General features: G+C 52.9%; 1 protein-coding gene across 1 annotated transcript; it reads left to right on the top strand.

The window, feature by feature from the left end:
• PTRF (polymerase I and transcript release factor) lies at nt 2,009-16,045 on the top strand. The gene is made up of 2 exons (XM_018065119.1): nt 2,009-2,888; nt 13,567-16,045. Exons 1-2 carry the CDS (start codon nt 2,220-2,222, stop codon nt 14,263-14,265), a joined length of 1,368 nt encoding a protein of 455 aa, XP_017920608.1. The 5' UTR covers nt 2,009-2,219; the 3' UTR covers nt 14,266-16,045.

Genomic DNA, 18,306 nt, shown 5'->3' with positions numbered 1-18,306 from the left:
GGCATGGACTTGATTCTTTTTATGCATGCAACCACAAAAACAAATCATCCCCAAAAACTTCTCTTCAGGATCCCCCAATGTAATCTGTATATGTCCATTGATAGACAACTGGTTAAATAAGTATAGTACACCCTTCCCCGGTGACTCAGTGGTAAAGAATCCACCTGCCAATGAGTTTGATCCCTGGGTCAGGAAGATCCCCTGGAGAAGGAAATTGCAACCCACTCCAGTATTCTGGCCTGGAAAATCCCATGGACAGAGGAGCCTGGTGGGCTACAATCCATGGGGTCACAAGGAATTGGACACAACTTACCGACTAACCACACCCATGCACATTGGAAAACAAGGCCTCTCTCGTACTGATCTGAACAATCTCCAAGATATATATTAGTAACTGACAAAAAAGCAAAGTGCTGATATATATATATGATGTGCAAAGACTTCCTAGAGAAGATTCCACAAGAAAATAATAATTGTTGTCCCCTGAACCAGAAATTAAGTTTTCTTCAGATAGGAATAGAAAGAAAACTTCTTTTCACTATATTCCTTTGTGTGCTATTTGCAATTTGTATCTTATGTGGCACCTATGAAAGCTAATCAATATTTTAAAAATAAGAACCTTATGAAGGTCCAGTTAGTCTCCTTACTGTCACTCTTCTTTCTCTCCAGAAGTCTTGTCAGTTCTCAGTGGAAGGAACTTAAAGTGTTATAACACATTTTTTATCAAATTCTAAAATCAATAGGTAATCTGTGTTCTAGTATATAAATACATGTGATTTTATATACCAGTTCATTCTATTTGAATTTCAGACAAAAAAGCCACTTGTTTCTGTGGAAACAGCAACTGAAGTGTCAGGGGAAATATTCTGTTCAATAGCTGTTGGGACTATTCCAGATGATTCCAGGCTATCCCAGACAGTGGGTTCCTCAGCTTCTTTCTAGGTTGGTGGCTTCTCTGACTGGATTAATAGGGCATGGCAATTTTTCATGCTTCCTAATGAATGAAATGCTTCCTAATGCATGCCAGATGAGAAGTGACCTTTTGCCAAGATCATCATTGATCCAGCTGGGGAAACCCAAGGTTGGTTTCCTAACCAGGGAAAAGGTTTGCAGCTTTTCTGGGGGAAAGGGGGCTGGTACTGCTCCAGTGCTGTGCTAGAGAGTAAAACTGGGGAGAATGGGCATTGTCTCCTGGACTTCTTGATCCTGCTCAGAACTGCCTGCTCCTTCGTACCAAATCATAGTGGGAAATATATTTGTAGGTTGACAGGCAGGTGGCACAAATGGGTGGCAGCATCTGCCCCTCCCTGTGCTGGTGGAAGATACAGCCTGCTAAGATGGAAAGTGCCAGAGGGGGGTCCTGACACCTGGTTTGAGCTCCAAGCTAAGGTGAAGTTGCTGGCAAACCTCCTGGCAAGTCATTTGCCCTCTCCAGACCCTCTGTTTCCCGTTTGTCAAATGAGGAGGTGGGGTCTGATATTTCTGCAAAGCGCCATAGTCTCTGGGCTCCAGAGAGATGGGTGAACTCCCTGTCCTGCTCTCTGAGCTCAGTGTCAGCCAGGCCTCTGGGGCATGCAGAAACAGAGAAAGGTGGATTTTAGAGAGAGATGGGTAAAAAGCTCTAGTTTCTATTTTATTGTCCATCTTTATCCTCCTCTGTTAGGATAATTCTGAGTGGGACCTAGAGGAGCTTGGAGGCCCCTCAGCACCACGGTGGTTCTAACGTGTAAGTTCTTCCCTTCCTTGGCAAAGGACCCCTCAAGCTTTCTCGAACAGTGCTGGGTAACTTGATGGGGTGGGTAGCCAGAGGTCCCTTAGAAGAGGCTGTGGAAGCCATAGATCCTTTCCCTCTCTAAAACGGGACACCGGCAAACACAATAGTTTGCTCGTAATTTCAGGATATCCTGTCCCACCTGACGACCTGCTCTGTAACTTAAAAGGCGGAGGTGGGTTTGCGGGTGAGAGAAAACAAGCGGGAGGGAAAAGGAGAGCGACACTCCAGGACCTGTTTCCCTTCCCAAGCGCACATTCCTCCGCCCCAGGCCCGCTCCCGCCGCCTCCACTGCCAGCGGAGGCCCTGGTCTCCCGTTCCAACTATTCCAACCATCCTAGGAAGGGTGGGGCGCTCGGCTCTTGGGTCCCCCTGGGCTGCCCCTCCTTCTCCAGCATCGGTCTCCCCTTCTGCCCCGGTCCCTCCCTTTCTGGGGTCGGGCCAGCCAATGGGCGACGAGCCTCCGGGGTTTGGCCTGGGATTCGGGGAACTCACCGATCCCCCGCCCCACAGTTCTGGCCACCATCCCGGTGCGCACGGACGTGGCTCGAGTTTCCTCCGCGCTCTCTCTCGCTCTTCCTCTTCTCCGGGTCTCCCGCTCCCGCTTCAGCTCCACCCGGCCGGCCCCGCACGGCTCCGGGCAGCCATGGAGGACACCCAGCTCCACATCATCGAGCAGCCGCTTTCCGGGTACCCCGACACCGGGGACCAGGGGTCCTCCACCATGGGGGCTCCGGCGGCCGAGGAGCCGTCGGGGGCCGGCTCTGAGGAGCTGATCAAATCAGACCAGGTGAACGGAGTGCTGGTACTGAGCCTTCTGGACAAAATCATCGGCGCCGTCGACCAGATCCAACTGACCCAAGCTCAGCTGGAGGAGCGGCAGGCGGAGATGGAGGGCGCCGTGCAGAGCATCCAAGGCGAGCTGAGCAAGCTGGGCAAGGCGCACGCCACCACGAGCAACACCGTGAGCAAGTTGCTGGAGAAGGTGCGCAAGGTCAGCGTCAACGTGAAGACCGTGCGCGGCAGCCTGGAGCGCCAGGCCGGCCAGATCAAGAAGCTGGAGGTCAACGAGGCCGAGCTGCTGAGGCGCCGCAACTTTAAAGTCATGATCTATCAGGTGAGCTGGCGGGCGGACCGCGCCCAGAGGCCCGGCGTCCCCTGCCCGGGGATCCGAGTAGGGAGATCTGCCCGCGGCGCGGCTCTTGCGGCAGCCTGACCCGGCTCGGGGGATCCACCCTCTTTCTACGAGGGCTGCTGGGGTGGAGTGGGGTGGGGTGGCGTGGGTGGGCGGGCGGCGGGCTCCTGGAGCGCTCAGAGGGGCGCGCAGTGCACACCGCGGCTCCTCACCCAGCCGCTACCTCCGGTGTCCAACGCGTAGCGGAACCGAGTTAGGGGGCTGGACTCAGGGACACTGCGCCCCGCAGATTGCTCCCGACCTGGCTTGTCAAAAGTCTTCCTACTTGGAGGGAGTTTTGGGGAGAGCCGGGGTGCCTGGCGACCACTGGGGCCCGCTGTAAGCGGACACGGGCGGCGCGGCCAGGGTTTGGGGCCTCCGGCGCTGCCCGCCCGATATAGCGGGTGATTCAGGGCTCAGGCACGCACCGCGGGGGCTGCGCCAGGCGAGGGACGCGGCTGCCAGCACGCCCCCACAGACCCCGCATCGGCCTCGGCCGCCCACTCCGCCCCTCGCCGCGATCCTCTCCCGCCTCCCGGCACTTTCGGCCTTTAGGGACACCCTAACCCGCGGCGCGCCCCTACTCCTCCGCCTGTTGGAAGCAGCCGCGCGAGGGTGGTGGCCCGCGGCGTGAGGAGTCCTGAAGGGGCTGGTGGAGGGGAGGGGACAGCACCCCCCACCTCGGCCCCGCGGTCGGGGCGCGGTGAATCACCCCGCATGCCTGCGGAGGCGGCCGAGGAGCCGGAGGACAAGCGGCCGGAGGCTGGCGCGCCCCAGGCTCCGCCCAGTAAGCTTGTTGCTTCCTTTGCACCTCTCCCCGTTCTTCCCGCCTGGAAAAAAATGGGAGTTTTTGTATCCTAACCCCAAGTAAACCAGGGCATCTCAGGATCGCTGCTCTTCTCCGCTCTGTCGCCCAAATTCCATTAGGGGCGGGTCTGAGCCGAGGGCTCGCTGATCTTGGGTGGGGTGAGAACGTGCCCAGCCTCGTATTTCTGCTTCCCTCGGGCCTGGTTGATGTTCCCACCCCAAGGAGGTGCGATCGTGGGGGCCGAGGGGTTAGTCTATGTCCCCTCGCTCCCCTCCCCGCACCGAAGGGAATGGGAAAAAAAGAAGGCCCGATTTCCCACATCCCCCCAGGGAGAGGGCCTCTGTCCAGGAGATGTGGTTTCACTGACAGCTCAGAGGCCCTCCTTAGCTGTGTTCTGAGTTACCATCAGGGATGCCGCGAGGTCTTTGGTTTGGTCAATGTGGTGGAGCTAAGAGAAACGCAGATTGAAACAAGCAAGTTTGGGGGCAGTAGATATAAGTGAGCTGGCACTCGTATGAGAATAAGGTGGTGGGACAGAGGCTGCAAGGTTGCTCTCCCCTTTCTCTTCCCCCCAGGAACTCCTCCCAAGAGGTACTCAACCTTTAAACAGTTTACAACACCGCCCCACCCCCCACCACCAATATAGCACTAACTGATAGAAAACATTTGCCCAGAATTGTTTCTGCTTAATTTAACTGCTCCGAGGAAGCAGAATGGGGTGGGTCTGACTTGGAGAATCCCAGGGACCGCGGAGCCTGGTGGGCTGCCATCTATGGGGTCGCACAGAGTTGGACACGACTGAAGCAACTTAGCAGCAGCAGGGGGGTGAGATTTTTTTAAGAGAACTGCCTAGCACTGGGGTTCATCTCACGAAGGAGAAGAGGGCAAGGCTCTGGGACAGCGGGCCCCCTCTATCTTCTCTCCAGAACCTAGTGTGGGAGAGGGGAGCCACGAAGGGCTTGTATGGTTGACCCTTCTCATTCAAAATGTCCCAGACCGCAGGACCTGGGAAAGTTCTCAGCCTGGAGGTAAACCTCCTTATGTCAAAGGTGGAGATTCTGAGAGACTTCTGTGCAGAGGCCAACGGTGTGTCTGTTACTGTCTCTAGCCAGGTGGCACAGATTGTGTATCTGTATATTGTGTATCCACGGTGGGGAGGGGGTCTTAATCGCCGGGTGGCTTTGATTGCATCAAGGCCAGTGGGGGACAGAGGGTTGAGGTAGAAGGAATGACTCAAGCTGGAGACCCTGAGCCCCCAAACCACAGGGGAAATAACTAATACCTAAAGTGGTCCCAACCCACAGTGAAGCTCTGGGAAAAAAAATTCCAGCAACATGGGTGGGGCCCAAGGCCGCAGAACTTCCCTGAGTTACAGAGCAGATGTTCCAGGTGGGGGTGAGGGGGTGGGGTACTCAGCTGTTGGAGGAAAGCAGAGGCTGCTCCTCCCTGAGGCCTGCAGGCCTGGGAAGAGAATGAGGTAAAAATAGCCTCATGCCTTGGCAGACCTAATAGGGAAGGTTGGGGGCAGCAACATTTATGATAAAGTTGGGCTGAGGGGGTAGGATGTTTGGGTGGCCAGGCAGAGAGATCTGGGGAAAGGCTGCCCTGGGATGATGTGAGTTTTCCAGTTGGGGAGGGGATGTGGTGTTCCCCACTGCAGAGGCGGGAGGTGATGATGTGGCAAAAGGGAGATGTAGAGGGAGCATGAAGGGGTGGGAAGGCCCCAGCTGTGGGATCAGGCCATTTGGTTTAGCACACCTTTTTCCTGGGGGATAACAGAGGGAATCCCTTGCGTGGTCCCTCCCAAATTCAGGGAGCTGCTAGGCATAATGATTTCACAGGTTAAGTTTGTATTTGACAACCCTCCCCTTCACACACACACACACGAAATTCATCCCCTCCCATCACAGGATATCAGAGCCCTCACCTTGAACTCACTTCTGAGTCATTATTGTCCTTCTTTGGCATTTCCCTCCTTGTCTCCCAAACAAAAACAGCACTTTGGCGTCCCATCCTATCAGGCAACACCTCACTAGGCAACAACAGCCAGTGAGGGAGAGAAGTGAATCCTACTAGTAACTGAGGGGTCAGTGGACCACGAACTGCTAGGAAGACCAGGCCAACTACAGCCCCTTGCAAACAGGAGCGGCTGTGCTCAGTAAGGAGGGCTTCCCAGATGGCTCAGCAGTAAACAATCCACCTGCCAAGCAGGAGACTCCAGTTCGATCCCTGGGTCAGGGAAGAAATGTTAACCCACTCCAGTATTCTTGCTTGGGAAATCCCATGGACGGAGGAGCCTGGCAGGCTACAGTTCATGGGGTCGCAAACAGTCGGACATGACTGAGTGACTTCACTAGATAGCTAGTACTCTTGCCTGGAAATTTGCATGGACAGGGGAACCTAGTGGGCAATAGACCATAGGGTTGAAGACAGTTGGACACAGCTCAGTGACCAAACAGCAGCAGCACCAGTGCTCATTAAGGAGCCAATTCTCCTAATCCTAATACCCAATCCTAGTTTGGATGTTATTGGAGTTCTTTTAGAATCCAGAAAGGGAGGCTAAAACGGAAATAAATGTGTTCTGAAGTAGTTTTGATGAAGCAGTTAGTGACCTACATTTGGACCCATCAGACCTGCTCTAAGGGCTTGAGGGCAGGATGCATTTAAGGGCTTAGGTGGTGAATGGGCATTAAAGGGGTGGACACCAGGGCTGGCGTGAGGGCCTGCTGGCTTCTCCTCCTCAAATCCTAACCCAGACTATAGCTCCTCCCTGGACTCAAAGCAAATCGGGGCTACCTGGTTACAGAAGAAGCCCACACTTTTCTCAAAAAAAAAATCATCCCAACTTTGGGCTCTGGTCCCTCTCACCCCTTGGTGGCCTAGTGGAGGGTGTTTACCATATGCTTCCTCCAAAAAGCTAAGTTTGGGTTGTTTTTCTTGGTCACTGGATACAAGTGTTAGTTACTCAGTTGTGTCTGACTCTTTGCAACCCCATGGACTGTAGCCCGCCAGGCTCCTCTGTCCACTGAATTCTCCAGGCAAGAATATTGGAGTTGGTTGCCATTCCCTTCTCCAGGGGATCTTCCTGACCCAGGGATCAAATCTGATTCTCCCTCATCGTGGGCAGATTCTTTACTGTCTGAACCACCAGAGAATCCAAAAATCTACCACTGGAATACAGGGAGCATATTCTTAGAGGTATTCCTAAAACCAAAGGAAATCATACTCTTCCCTCTGATTTTTTAAAAGTGAAGTCTGACTATTGTAAAGGTCAAAATCAGAAAAGGAGGAGGTGGGCAATTGATAGGGAGAGGGAATATTGTTGCTAGGCAACCAACCACAAAGATGAGTGGTGGTTTGTTGCATTATTTTGAACTACCATTGTGAATAGTTCATTCTGTCACTATAGACTTTTTGAGCTGGAGGATGCTTTGGAGAGAGTCAACTTCAGCTGTTTCATTTTGTAGTGGAGGAAGCTGAGGTCCCAAGAGGGGAAGTCACTTGCCTATTGCCACTCAAGCACTCGGGGGTCAAAGCTGAGGCAAGGGCCCAGGTGTACCCCCTTCTTCTGCTATACTCTCTGCTCCTTGCTTCCTCCTTCTTTTCTTGGGCTATGCAGCAGAAATTGGGGTCCTGGCTTCTTCGTTCTCTGAGGGAGATAGCTGCACAGTTCTGGCACTGGGACAAATTTGTGTGTGTGTGTGTGTGTGTATGAGGGCACATGTGTTTGTGAGGATATGTATGTGTGAAGGTGTGTGTGTGAGGGTGTGTGTGTGGGGGTATGTGTGGAGGTGTGTGTGTAAGGGTGTGTGTGTGAGAGTGCTTGTGTGTGAGGGTGTGTGTGTTGAGGGTGTGTGTGAGGGAATGTGTGTGTGTGTGAGGGTATGTGTGTGGGGGGTATGTGTGGAGGTGTGTAAGGGTGTGTGTGTGAGTGCTTGTGTGTGAGGGTGTGTGTGTTGAGGGTGTGTGAGAGAATGTGTGTGAGGGTGTGTGTGCAGTGTTAGCTGAGTGGCTAAGGTGGGTGGCCATAGCTGCTCAGCCTCATAGTGCTGAAGCTGAGGCAATGTGTGGTCACCTGGCCCAATGGCCGTAGAGGGGAGGGGTGCAGGGTGTTCGGAGTGGAGCTCTCTAGCCAGCAGGGACCACATCGGCTCCTTTCTCCTCAGCCTCCTGGCCACTCCCCTCTCCTCCCTGTATCCTACAGGGAAGGTGGGCACTTGCTGTGTTGGGTTTTGTGGCTGCACACCTTAACACTGTTGTCGCTGGAGTCTGGCAGTGCCCACAAATGTCCTCTCCCCTGACTTCTCATGACTCCAGAGCAAGAGCGGCAGCTCAGCCCCTCAGGAAGGAGAGATGGGAGCTGCTGCTGGGTGCCTCAGGACCTAGGCTCATGGGTCATTAAAACAGCTTTTTTTTTTTTTTTCCTTTCGGCCCTGCCACATGGCATGCAGGATCTTCATTCCCCAATCAGGGATTGAACCTGTGCCCCCTTCAGTGGAAGTGAGAAGCCCTAACTACTGGACCACTAGGGAATGCCCAAAATTAGCTTGGTTTTTGATCCTGATTTCTCTGTGCTCCTGGGTATCTGATAGCTCATGAGTCGGGGTGGGGGGCAGATAGGAGGAAGGGAGGCAGGAGGTGGGGATTAGGCCAAAGGGAAATAGCCAGGACGTCCCTCGTCCGTGCCTCGCCCTCCTTATCCGGGGCGGCACCCGTGCCCACCCTGCCTGGGGGAATAACTGGGATCAGCTGCCTCTGACTCAAGACAGTGAAGTTGTTTACCTTCTCTTTTCCTCCTTGGAGACTCCTCAGATGGAGTCTAACAAGTGGCCTCTTAGAAAACTCCTTCCCCGCCCCCAGCAGCCTCTTGCCTCCACCACTCCAACCCCTCATAGCATCATTCCAGGACCATAGCTGGGTCGGGGTAGAAGGCAGGAGACCAAGGATGGGACTGGGGAAAATTCTAGAGGGACAATGGGACGGGGTTCTGATTAAATTGTGCTTATTAATTCACGGGCCTGGGTTTGTCCCCGTTTCCACTCCAGGGCCCTCTTGATGAAGCCTTGAAAGTGTGGTGTCTTTCTATCCTAATATTTGTGTGCTCCCCTCCCCTCTACTCACCAGCCCCAGTTCTGCATGCCAACCAAGGCCTCCTCCTCCCACACCCATCTGCACCCACCCCAAGCCCCACTTAAACCCCTTTTCCTCATCTTAGCCCAAGAAGAAGCTGAATGCACCCTCAGACCGGGCCACACCCAAGATCGTGCCTTTTGATCTTCTGCCTGAGACTGAGCCTTTTGACCTGAAGCCTGAGACAGTGCCTGACCTCCCACCCTTTGACCAGACGCCTAGGACCCTGCCCCATTACCCAGAGCCCACTGGGCCTCTGCCCACCCCTGAGGAGCCGACAGCCGGTGGGGGTGCCTAGGGTCTCCTGGCTCACGTGGGGCCGTGGGCCTGGCATGTCATGAATCCAGTCCACCACCAGCTCACTGCTTAGCAGCAGCCAGTCTGGAGTAGCCAGTCTCTTCTAAGCCACTGCCCCTTGTGAGTGGGTGACGGGTACTGTGCAAACACTTGCATTATGGAATGTTCAGGCAATCGGGTGGGAGGTCATGGGAAAGGGCGCTCCTCTACTTCTTGGCTTCCATCTTAATAGTAGATGCTCCAGACACCATACCTGATTTGCACCCACTGCTGCCTGCATGAGATTGCCTGCAACTTCCATGCTTCTGTTTTTTTCTTATTTAATTGGAGGACAATTACAATATTGTGATGTTTTTGCCATACCTCAGCACGAATAGGCCATAGGTATACTTGTGTCCCCTCCCTCCTGAACCCTGCCCAGGCTTCTGATGACCTTCCCCCGCCCCTTCCACCTCCTCCTCAGGGACAGGCCAGTTTGGCTCGAGGGCCAGTTTTACAGAGGGCACTCATGAGGCCCAGACCAGGGGTCTGTTCTGTGTCCTTTCCATGCCCCTCCCTGCAGCTGGGGAAAACTACACTTATTTTTTCCAGTTTCTTTTCTTTTTTTTTTTTCAGAAAATGTTTTGCAAAGAGATCCCTTATGTTTGCCAGATCCTGCCTTTGGCAGGGCATCCAAAAGCTGCCAACTCAGAGAGGCCAGGAGGGGGTATACTTTTGCTGGATCTGGCCTACCTATGGCACAGTGTTTCTCCATTTTTTTTTTTTCACATGATCATTCTCCTAAGGAGAATTAGACATTTAGACATTTTCTTCCTAATTGTCCTCTTTCCCATGAAATGTTAACACTATAGATATACTATATATATCTGGACTCCCCCAACACCTTACCCAAGAACCAATTTCCACCCACTTTGGGGAAACATCCTCCCACATGCTATAGTGTCATGCTAGAACAGAAAAGAAGGTCCCTTCTGCCTTCAGTGTTTCTCATCCCCTTGTCCTGACCACCTAAAGTAGAGGTCCCGAGTTTTTAGGACTTCCCTATCTCTCACCTTCCCCCTAGTCTGTACCCTCCTTTGACACACTCTCTGAGCAGACCCCAGGTCTCTGAATGACCTCTCCAGTATCTTCTCTGGTCATTCCAGGCAGTGGTTGGGAACAGAACTGGCTAGCTCTAAGTCAAGAAAGGCCCTACCCAGAGCCATATCATACATGTCCCTTCTCCCTGACAAATGTGAAGTGCCCGGCCAAGGACCAGGCACGAAGTAGGTGCTTGAGTAAATCACATAAAAATCTTCCTAAGGCAGAGGAGCCTAAGTTTATATAGTGAGGTTGGGGAGAGGAGAGGAAGGAGCTGGGAGCTGTCTTATGGCTCCTCTGAATTCATCCCAGACTGGTGCTTTCCTGGGTTGGGGAGCTGTGTGTGCTTGGTGGGGGGTCGGGGTAGGGGAGACAATGGAAGCTGTGCATGCTTTTGTTCAGATCTGGTCATTAAAGCTAACTCTGGAAACCAAGCCTGTGGTTTTGTTTAATAAAAATATAGAAACAGAACAAGCAGAGCTCTCCCTTCTTGCCACTCTGCCAGGGAAATAGGGGTGGGACAGGGGTGCCCGGCCTCTGTGCCCAGGGTTGGGGGAGGTGCTTTGGGATTCTGTTGCTGGTTGTTGTAGCAACAGGCCAAAAGGGTGGGCCCAAGACAGCACTCCAAAGCTGTGAGTCATAGGGGAAACCTGGCTTGGAAACAGGGAGAAAAGACAAAATCCATTAATGGAGGGAAAAAGCTAAAGTCATAGTGGTATACCCTCTCCAGGGCCAATTCACTGGATATTATCTCGGACTTAGGTCAGATGGTTTCTTCCCCTATCCCCTGACCTTCCACCAAGAAATCAGTTCCTCTGGTATAAGCTATCGCTCTAGAGGAAGCCTCACAATGAAGGGCAATATATATATATACACACCATTCTAGTCTGGCAGAGACAACTCCAAATCTTCCCCTCACTGGGATTGCTCCCTGATGTTGTATTTGAGACCTCTCATCAGGCACTAGGAAGATGGGATTGGCTATAAGAAGTCTGGAACTCTCTCTCCAGCCTTGTTCACAATTCAAGCTTTATCTAAGAAGCCAGAGGCCAGGAAAACCAGCCAGCTCAGGCTTTAGGGGTTGGACAGAGCAGAGGGGAGAATCAGGGATGCCAGGGTGGGGCACAGAGACAATGTGGATCTGTTTTCCAGCAGCAGGGACTGTTTCCTGGCTCTTCCCCACCCATCACACTTAATCCTTCCCTTAATTCGTCCACATTGCCTGAGCTTTAGTGAAAGGAGGCGTTCTCCTCCTAACTGTGGTGGTGTGGGTGGGTTTTTAGACTAGCAGGCTGTGAAGGAGAAATCAGAGCTGACATTTTTTGATGCTAGGGCTGTCAGTAAATTCTGGGTGGAGATGAATGAAGAAGTAACAGGGAGTTTAGATGACGGTCCTAAAATGTTGTGTAAGAGAGAGGACTCTGGTAGCAGTTGGAGAAGTGATTGCAAAAGGAGACCCAAAGTGTACAACTGGGAATCAGCGGGACTGCTAAGACTGGCTGGGCGCCTCCCACACTCAGAGTGAGGAAAATACCCCTTCAATGCCTCTGCGAGTGATAAGAAGCAGAGGGATGGATAGAATGCTGCAGAATGCCCATGACAGTACCCAGCCAGCTGTGGCAGGTAGAGACTACAAGTCCCAGCATGCCCTGAGCCCAGGTCACCTTGCCTGCTGGGAGGTGTAGTTGAGTAATGAGAGCCTGAGATGGCTTGGTGCCCAGCAGAGCTGGTGCCCAGTTTGGGAGAAGAGGTGAAGCCAGCATTCCTTCTTTGTCCCTGCTAATGATATTGACAGGGAGGGAAGGAAGTTGGGAGGAGGTGTTCCTAGTTTTCAATGTAAACCAGGAAACTCTGTGGGGATGTAGATGGGAGGGAAGAGGAAAGAGGCTGGGGGCTGGGGAAGGAATTTCTATAGCAGGTGGTGCAGAGATACCAAGCAGCCAACACAAATATGTACATGTTTGTGTGTGTTTATAGGAGGGGTCGGTTTATGTTGCCTCATTTTTCTCAGATGGGGTTTTCTTACAATTCTGTGAAACGATCTTCAGAAAACCTATTCCCTATCATTCCTTTGTACAATGTATCTAAAGAAGCGAATCTGGGTCAAAGAGACTTTTGGGTTTTGTCTTTTGGGCCAAAAACAAACCCATTCTGGGTTATGTCCTTTTTTCCTTTCTGGGCTCAATCTCCCCTACCTTCTGGTGAGAGGTGATCCTGAGATTCTGAAATGTAGGTCCAGAGTCAGGACCTTGGAAAATCTTCCCCGAGTGGAAAACAGTGCTGGTGCTGGGTCTTCCCAGAACTGGCTCTGAGATCTAGGATCTCGCCATTCTACTCCCGGCTCTTGAGCTCCTGTCTGGGGTGGGGGGCGGGTTGTGTGGTGAAGCAAGAATAGAAAAACAATCCCTCCTTTCCACTCCAAGGCAGGGATGTCAGAACCAGAAGAAACCTCCAGGTTGGGAAGAAAACATGTTCTCAGCTCCCAGATTGCTTCTTCCTCTTTCCTCAATTTCTACATAGGGATGGAGAATGACCATTGGTGGAGCCAAACCGTATGGGGAGAGTGGGGAAGTCATTAACTCCCCTTCCCTAATACTGGTTCTTCTGAAACTGTACAGAGTCTGGGAAACACGCTCCCTTGAAAGTAAACCTACTTTCAAGTTAACCTACTTCGGGGTCGCCTGAGATCGGCTGTGAGCTCACCCCTCAACCCAAACAAACGGCCCAAAGCCTTTTGGGCGTAGTTCAGGCAGTGTGGGGCTCTGTGCACCAGAGGGCGCTCTGCCCATTTCCAAAGTTCTACTGTGAGCTCTGGGACGCAAAGGGTAAGAAGTGGTTTAACAAGGGTGGTTGCAGGGCTTGAGGAGCGGGTTGGAGAGCCGCTGAGATACTTGACCGAAGTGCGAAAACAGGCCAGACTCTGATCCGAAGCTCGGTTCCCTCTTTGCTCTGTATGTGTGCTTAGTCGCTCAGTCGTGTCCAACTCTTTGCGACCCCAGGGACTGTAGCCCGACGGGCTCCTCTGTTCATGGTGATTCTCCAGGCTAGAATACTAGAGTGGGTTGCCTTGTCCTTCTCCAGGTATACTTACTATTCATTCATTCAACACATATTTGAGTGCTCACGAAGTGTTCAGCTCGGTGCCAGGCGCTGCGGGTACCAGCGCAGGAGTCCAGGCCGATTTCACAGGTACCACGCACTTGCCAGGATCACGGGTGCCAATGCCCAGCCCCGGGTTCGCCCAGTGTCCCCCCAACTCTCCCGTTCTGCCTCCACCCTCATCTGTTCCCTCTGATCTCCCTTTAGGATGAAGTGAAACTGCCGGCCAAAGTGAGCATAGGGAAGTCGCTGAAAGAGTCGGAGACGCTGCCCGAGAAGGAGGGCGACGAGCTGGCCGAGGGCGAGCGGCCAGAGGAGGACGCGGCGGCGCTCGAGCTGTCGTCGGACGAGGCGGTGGAGGTGGAGGAAGTCATCGAGGAGTCGCGCGCGGAGCGCATCAAGCGCAGCGGCCTGCGGCGCGTGGACGACTTCAAGAAGGCCTTCTCCAAGGAGAAGATGGAGAAGACCAAAGTGCGCACGCGCGAAAACCTGGAGCGGACCCGCCTCAAGACAAAGGAGAACCTGGAGAAGACGCGGCACACCCTGGAGAAGCGCATGAACAAGCTGGGCACGCGCCTGGTCCCCGCCGAACGCCGCGAGAAGCTCAAGACCTCGCGAGACAAGCTGCGTAAGTCCTTCACGCCCGACCACGTGGTCTACGCGCGCTCCAAGACCGCGGTCTACAAGGTGCCGCCCTTCACGTTCCACGTCAAGAAGATCCGCGAGGGCCAGGTGGAGGTGCTGAAGGCCACGGAGATGGTGGAGGTGGGCGCCGAGGAGGAGGGCGGCGCGGAGCGCGGCGAGGCGGCAGACCTGCTGCGTGGGAGCAGCCCCGACGTGCACACGCTGCTGGAGATCACGGAGGAGTCGGACGCCGTGCTGGTGGACAAGAGCGACAGCGACTGAGCCGGGCGCGGGGCTGTGCCCGGAAGGCCGTGCCGCCTCGCCTCTCCCCGCCCCCGCCCCGATTCCTTTCCCTCTGCGAACTTTCTCTTTCGCATTCTCTCTCTCTCTCTCTCTGCCCCAAATGGGCCGAGACGTTTCTAAATTGAGAACACCTCCCCAAAACGAGCACCCCCTCCAAGTCTTACAGTTATTAAGACGAGGGGGAGGCAGCCTGCACCGTGGACATCCCCAGTGTAGGCGTAGGCTGGGTAGAAATGCAGAGGGCGATGATTCGTGTCCTGGGGATCCAAGTCGGGAATCCTAGAGGAAATTGCTGTCGTTTCCGTGATGACCCAGGCTTGAGGCAGGCTGCCTTCTCCCCGCCGCGCCCCCCCCCCCCCGAACCCCTACACACACACACACTCTTACCCGGCTGCTGTCATTCCTGTTCACTGAGCTCTTTCTCATTCTGATCTCTGGCGGCTTCAAAGCCAAAATTACCATGAAAGGGAAGAGTGCATCCTGAAGAGGCCCCTTGCCTGCACGGGAGACCCCATACTGGAAGGGTTTGAAAGCAGCTTTTGCGAGTATCTAGGGCAGTGTCAGAGGGCAGAGTAAGCCATGACCCTACATGAGGGTCTAGCACAGGCTGTATCTGCAAAGGGTCCCAGTAAGGAAGGCTGGAGCCAGGCAGGGCGCTGAGGGAGGGAGGGAGGGAGGGCACATCATGTTTATGCATCTTCACACAGGAGCACATGGCTGTGGCTCCGAAGGAAAGCAGAAAATAGTAGAAGGTGGAAATGGGCGAAAAGAGAATGCTCATTAGTAGCAGGAGAAACACAGGACAAGGATCCCATCTTATTGGGGTTCTCAGTAGTAGGGAGGGCAGTGCGAGAAATCCATCATCCAAGAAGAGAGAGGTAAGCCTTACCCCTTACCTCTACTAGTTATGGTGCCCCCAGGGGCAGCCCATTTTTCATAGCCCAGAAAATTAGGGTCCCAGAAAAGGGCAGCACCAGGGTCCAGAAAGCTGGTATTATAGTTAGGAGGGAGGCTGATGGGAAAGAGACCAGATGCTAAAGGCCAGGCCACCAAGTTGAGAGCAGGAGGGGAGGAAAGGAGAGTAAGGAATTCCTGTGTGTAGGGCAGCCCGGCCTTGACTCACTCCTGGCAGTTTCTTCTCAAGATCCTTCCCTAGAGCTAGTATCATAAAGTATCCCAAGACCTCTGTAGCCTTGTGGGTTCCTCTCCTGAATCTTTGGGGTGAGAGGGGTGCTGCTTCCAGTTCAAAGGCCTGACTTCTGATCAGGGTCTCCTCAGGACACTTCAGTCTCCCTGTTCTTCCCCCATAAAGGAGACTTGTCAGAAGCGAGGACACCCCCCTCACCCCCAAGTCACAGCCCAAAGAGAAGAGCTAAAGGCTCCCTCCATCTCCCCTCACCCCCTCTGCCTTATCTTCCCTGCTCTGCATTTTAGAAAATTGCAGCTAATTGTTTTAAGGGCTGGAGGGAGGGAGTCTGGGGACACGCCTTTTATACAACACAAAGCTTTGCTCCCCCCCCCCCCCCCCCCCCCGCCACCCTTGGTTCCCTTCTCTCTTCCAAATGGTTGGAGACACATCAACTGAGGGAGGATGGGGATTGTGGGAGGATGGGGATTGTGGGATGAGGTTCCTTGGTGCTGATGGGCTGAAGGGGCCTGAGTTGCGGGCAGATAGAGTTTCCTGTGGGCTCTGGGGAGCCTCTCATGTTGCTGTGTCCTGGTGAGCAGCCCGACCAATAAACCTGCTTTTCTAAAAGGATCTGTGTTGGATTGTATTCTTTGAAGGCAGTTACATAGGATGATCTCCAGAGAACAGGAGGGAACCAGGGAACGAAAGAGAGATGCTGCTAGTTTAAACGTGCAGCATTTGCCTGGATGGGACGTGGGACTGGGGCGTTGTTATTATCCCACTTAGAAATGGAAAGACATACACACAGAGTAACTTGTCTAATGTCCCATAGGTGGTAAGTGGTGGAGCTGGGATTCTAAGTCAAGCACACTGGCTCCAGTTTCACCATGTCTGTAATCCTTAGTGTCTAGACCGCTTCTCTGCCTTCAGAGCCTTAGCCCTCTAGACCCACCCAGTTACTCTACTCAGCCTGAGCTCTGCCCCCAGCAAATTCAGGCTGCCAAATCCGTCTTATGGGAGGCAGCCTAGGGGAGGGGAAAAGTCAGGCCTGAATGTCAGAGAAAAAAGGATTCTGGTGCGTGCTAGAGATGCCAGTCATAGCCACACAGCATATTTCATTCTCCTTACAGCCCTAGGATGGGCACCTCTTCATTCTGTATACCCACATGTCTGTATACCCTCTCTTCCCCCTTGAGCAGCCAGCCCTACCTGCTCACAAGTTATGGATTTCCTAGAGCAAAGGAAACAAATTGTCATGTGAGTTCTGCCAGCATCAGAATCACCTGGGGAGGGGTGTCATTGTCAAAAATGACAATGTCATTTTTGGGGCTGTGTCCTGGCCTCGTAGTACCACCCCAAACAAGTTGAGTCCTTCCTCAGGAACCATCCATTTCCTTTGGACTCCCCTGCTGCTGACCCCAGCAGCAAGCACGGCAGTCTTGGGTTCTAATTCCCCCAGAAAGGGTTGGCATTCCTCCAAAAGAAATGAAACAGGATGAAAATCCAGAGCCTGGGAGCCAGGAAACTTCCCCTCGGCCAGGAGAAGCACGCTCAGAATCCTCCTTCCTGAGGGATGCAGCAGTACAGCTGTGAGAAGCAGGGAATGATGTCAGGACCCCAGCTGTGGAGTAATGAGCTTGAGGGAAACCAGGAAGGGCCCTGGGATACCAGGCCATTGTTTACTTTTCTCACTCAAAGCAGTAAGTTTCCTGGTCCTTTCCCCTTTGCTTCTGTAAGCCATCCTGCTCACTGGTCCACCACACTTTCACTACCAACCAAATTACTTTGCTGTAACTTCCCTACCCAGCTCTATTCTGGACACCATTTTGTTAGAAGTGGCCCTAATTCTCTGAAGAGCCACTTTTCTGCTGGCCCCTGTTCCATGACATTCCTCCTTTACATCGCAGTGTGGGGCCACAACTCCAGAAGCTCTGCCTAAGTCAGAAATTATTCCTTTTTTTCTTTGCTTGTAGCTGAAGGGAGGAGGAGGCTTTCATGAAATAGCTTCCTACCAATAGGATTTGATGGACATTCCAAAGTCCCATTCCCACAAAGCATCTTTTCCACCAACTGGTCATCAACTTGCCCACCCCTCATTAGCACTATTTCCATGGGTTAGAATCAGACGATAAACTAGAGGTATTGTCTCTCGAAGGATCCCATCAAACATTATGTGTGTTGACCAAAAAAAACAGCACAACCTAAAAGTTGAGAGTTATGTTTTCTTTGGCAGACATTATGAGGGCTTCAAGCCTGGGACACAGCATCTCAGACAATACTGAGAAACTGTTCTGAAGAAGCAAGAGGGAGGAGCCAGGATGTTAAGCAGTTTTGCAACAAAGGCCAGGTAGCCGGAACATTGAAGATTATTGTTAAAGAAAACCAAACATTTCAAGTTAATGAAATTAGTGCTTCTTTATGTGCTGATTGTTAGTCGTTCAGTCACATCCTACTCTGCAACCCCATGGACTGTGTATGTAGCCTGCCAGGCTCCTCTGTTACAGAATTCTGCAGGCAAGAATACTGGAGTGGGTAGTCTTTCCCTTCTCCAGGGGATCTTCCTGACCCAGGAATCAGACCCAGCTCTCTGGAGTTGCACGCAGATTCTTTATGTCTGAACCACCAGGGAAGCCCTTTTTATGGATGGGAAGGTGCAAAGTCTGCACTGACTAAATTCATTCCACTGATATGCACCTCAGCTGGGCCTGGTGTCCTGTGTTTTCTCCTTGTGAGTCTCCTCAGGTGTAGGGCAGTGGGTATAGGGGGTGGGAGGGGAGGATCCAGCAGTTTACTGCAGAATGGTGGGCAATCTTAACTTCTATCCTGAGTTCCCTCAGCACTCACTGTCAGGGTGGCTGTAATATGGCACTTGGATTCAACATCTTTTGTTT

Source organism: Capra hircus, chromosome 19 (genome assembly GCF_001704415.2).
Source record: "Capra hircus breed San Clemente chromosome 19, ASM170441v1, whole genome shotgun sequence".
Lineage (NCBI taxonomy): Eukaryota > Metazoa > Chordata > Mammalia > Artiodactyla > Bovidae > Capra > Capra hircus.
The sequence above is the reverse complement of the archived record's forward strand: the minus strand, read 5'-3'. Positions and strand labels throughout refer to the sequence as shown.